Source organism: Octopus bimaculoides, chromosome 2 (assembly GCF_001194135.2).
Source record: "Octopus bimaculoides isolate UCB-OBI-ISO-001 chromosome 2, ASM119413v2, whole genome shotgun sequence".
Lineage (NCBI taxonomy): Eukaryota > Metazoa > Mollusca > Cephalopoda > Octopoda > Octopodidae > Octopus > Octopus bimaculoides.
In genome coordinates this window covers 135,569,629-135,572,751 of record NC_068982.1, presented here as the reverse complement: position 1 = coordinate 135,572,751, position 3,123 = coordinate 135,569,629, and the positions used below count along the sequence as shown (strand labels likewise).

General features: G+C 39.4%; 1 protein-coding gene across 1 annotated transcript in view; it reads left to right on the top strand.

Annotated features, from left to right (window-relative positions):
• LOC128247078 (kelch domain-containing protein 8A-like) overlaps window positions 1-3,123 on the top strand; it is a 131,561-nt gene that overhangs the window by 122,390 nt on the left and 6,048 nt on the right. The window contains exon 7 of the mRNA XM_052965887.1: window positions 1,543-1,659. Coding sequence (XP_052821847.1) covers window positions 1,543-1,659 — 117 coding nt within the window. The remainder of the gene's footprint in view (window positions 1-1,542; window positions 1,660-3,123) is intronic.

Sequence of the window (3,123 nt, the reverse complement as noted above, 5' to 3'; positions counted from 1 at the left end):
TATACATACATACATACATACATACATACATACATACACACATACATAAAAGTATGCACACACACACACACAGGCATATATATATTAATCAAAAGATGCAATGAAGTCTACCCGCTAGAAATAAGAGTTAAAATCTCATTTGGACCACCAAATATCACACTCAAAACAACAGATGCAACAGTATACGGGCAAGCGAACCGAAAAATGTCTCTTGCATACCATTACAGCATAAAGCTACATATTTCAGGACGAGGTCCACCTTCTTGGCTATAGTTTCCAGTTCCAAATTTCTGGAACCGCCGCTGACACTGGCTTACGCTTATTGTCCGATCCCTATATCCTGCAGTAAAATATTCCTCGCACTTTCCGTTGCATTGTTCTCTTTATTGAACTCATAAAGCAAAATATGGCGAATACGCTCCTTTGTCACTTCCATTATAGCTTTGAAAAAAATACCTGTCAAAATCAAACTGCACTCTTCAATCTTTGCACTTTGAGTAAAAAGAAAACGAGGTAAAATTACTATCTGCTTTAACAGCAAGTTGATGCAGGTACTTTATCCCGTCTCCCTCCGACCTTTAGTTCATGCAATTGAAAAAACGCATTATTTATGGGATGATCCAATATTTATAAGAAGTTGATTGTTATAGATTCTTAGCTATATGGGTGACACGTCAGACTCAAATGGCCTCAGGATCATAACCTCTCTAGAACAGTACGGAGAAAACAAAAAAATATACACAAATGTAATGAACCTACACGCAGTGTTTCAGGCTGGACGAGGTTATTCCCCCTCACATTGGCCATATCCGCAATGATTTTTAGAAGTTGCTGTCCTGTTTCTATCCGACGAATGGGGAATTCAAAGAGTGTAACATGAAACGACTTTGTTGGGAGCATCGACTAAACCCTTCTATCCTGAAGTTTAAAAAAGGGGCCCCGGGTCAAGCGAGATTTTTTGGATTCTTGATCTCTCTGCTTGAGAAAGCTCAGGTTGTTTAAAGAGTTTCCATTTATTTATGGCATACCTCTCTCTTTTAAGCTCAATTCATGACTAACCAGGGACGTGATGTTGCGCCTTTCTGGTATCCTAAATGAGGATTTGTGGTTGCTCAGACGATATATTTCCGTGCTTATGCTCTAGATGTACTCCAGCCGCTGACTTCTTTAATTCATGTGTGTGTGTGTGTGTGTGTGTGTGTGTGTGTGTGTGTGTGTGTGTGTGTGTGTGCGTGCATGTGTGCGGAGAGAGAGAGAGAGAGAGAAAGAACATTTCGCAACTTGGAACAACATAAACGAACTGATTTGCAAATACACCACGTCTCTCACAAAATTCCTGCGAATTAAGAAAAATGGCAGCGTTAATAAGAGAAAAATATATCAGCTAAATTATTTCCAGCAGCAGCACTCTGTTTGAGGGGCAATGAATGTATATAGGTCCGTGTGGTGTACATACAACCTAGTGATTTTCGTTTTGAATGTATTTTGTTGTACATAGTCATAATTTTGATTGCAAATTTTAATGATTATTTTTTTCACCAGGATGCAAAATATATCTATTCGGAGGATGTAATTTTGAAACGGAAACTGCAGTCACACAAGTTGAAAGCTTTGATACACAAACAAAAACGTGGGCGAAAGAATTCCAGATCGATAAGAGTAAGTACAGATACAGAAACTATGTGTCTATTAGACAGGACAATTATTTATTAGTTTCAACATTTCCACAAATGCAAGGCAGCAAGCTGGTGCATTCGTTAGCGCGTTGGGAAAAATGCTTTACGCTCTGAATTCAAACTCCGTAGAGGTCGACTTTGCCTTTCATCCTTTTCGGTACAATAAAATAAGTAGCAGTTGAAAACTAGCGTAGGTGAAATCTATTTACCTCCTCGCTCGGAATTGCAGGCCTTGTGCCAAAATTTGAAATCAGTATTTCCTCAAGTTCATTTCCTATTTTCTATTAGTTTCAATTATATTGTTCAAACATCCATCAAAGTGTTATCAATATCAAACACCGTGACACTAGACACACTGTAAACACGCCAGATTATCGGCTGAAACAAGTGCCATTCATTTGGGACATGTTCATCATTTTCATCCTCCTTTCTACAAGTGTGCTACTGAACAATACATCCTTTGCTACAACCACTCTTTATGTTAAACTTGACTGTAAACATGTATGGGGGTTTGGCGGATAAACGAAGTAGCTGCTGTCACTCCGTTTTGTTGCCACCTGCACAGAAACTCATTTACTATACACTTAAACTGTAACGATCCGTCTCTCAATCAAATGATGATAAGAGTCGATCGCCTGTTTCGTTGAACAGTGATTGAAAATGGGAGGCATACATTCGAAGGTGTTTCTTCATACTACTCACATGCTGAAGGTATTTTGCGTTGTAGAGTTTTTCTAGAATTGGTAATAACATCGTGGGAACCGCCAAAATAGGGATTTCTTAACTTTATTCGTAGAAAAGAAAAATAACAGTTAGCTCTTCGTCATTTCTAGCAAACAGCTTCAGCTTATCCATATAAAATAGATGATATCCTATAATGTTATACATTTTGAACCCATACCTGGTGTTACTCAGTTCTTTTGAGAGTGGGGTCAATGCCATGCGAAAAAGTAATGGGGAGAGAGAGTCACCTTGAAAGATGCCTCGTTTTATGTTGATGTTGTTAGATTGGCATATCCCCTTAATATGGTTTAGAAGGAGACGTGTATTCCACTTGGCCATGTACCTTGTAAGAATTTGGAGTCTACAGGAGAGAACTTGTATATCTCAAAGGCCTTGCGTAGCCAATTATGTGGGATACTATAAAACGTTTTACATCGTCATTATTATTATTATTGAGTGAGAGAGCAGGGCATGCCATCAGAGTGACACTGGGGTAAAGTATACGATGCCCATTATGCCCATCATGACTACCCGTCTGATAAGGGTACACCAGGCACATGCATCACAGCCACGTGTGCGCGACATGGTGATCTCATATCAAGATAAACCGCACATGACCTCGCAGGTGGGGTCCAGTTAGAATTTTCTTCAGGTCGAGTAGCCCATCCCGCTCAAAAGGTCGCTGAATAAGGTTTGTTTAAGGATGTTGAGCAAAACACCCATG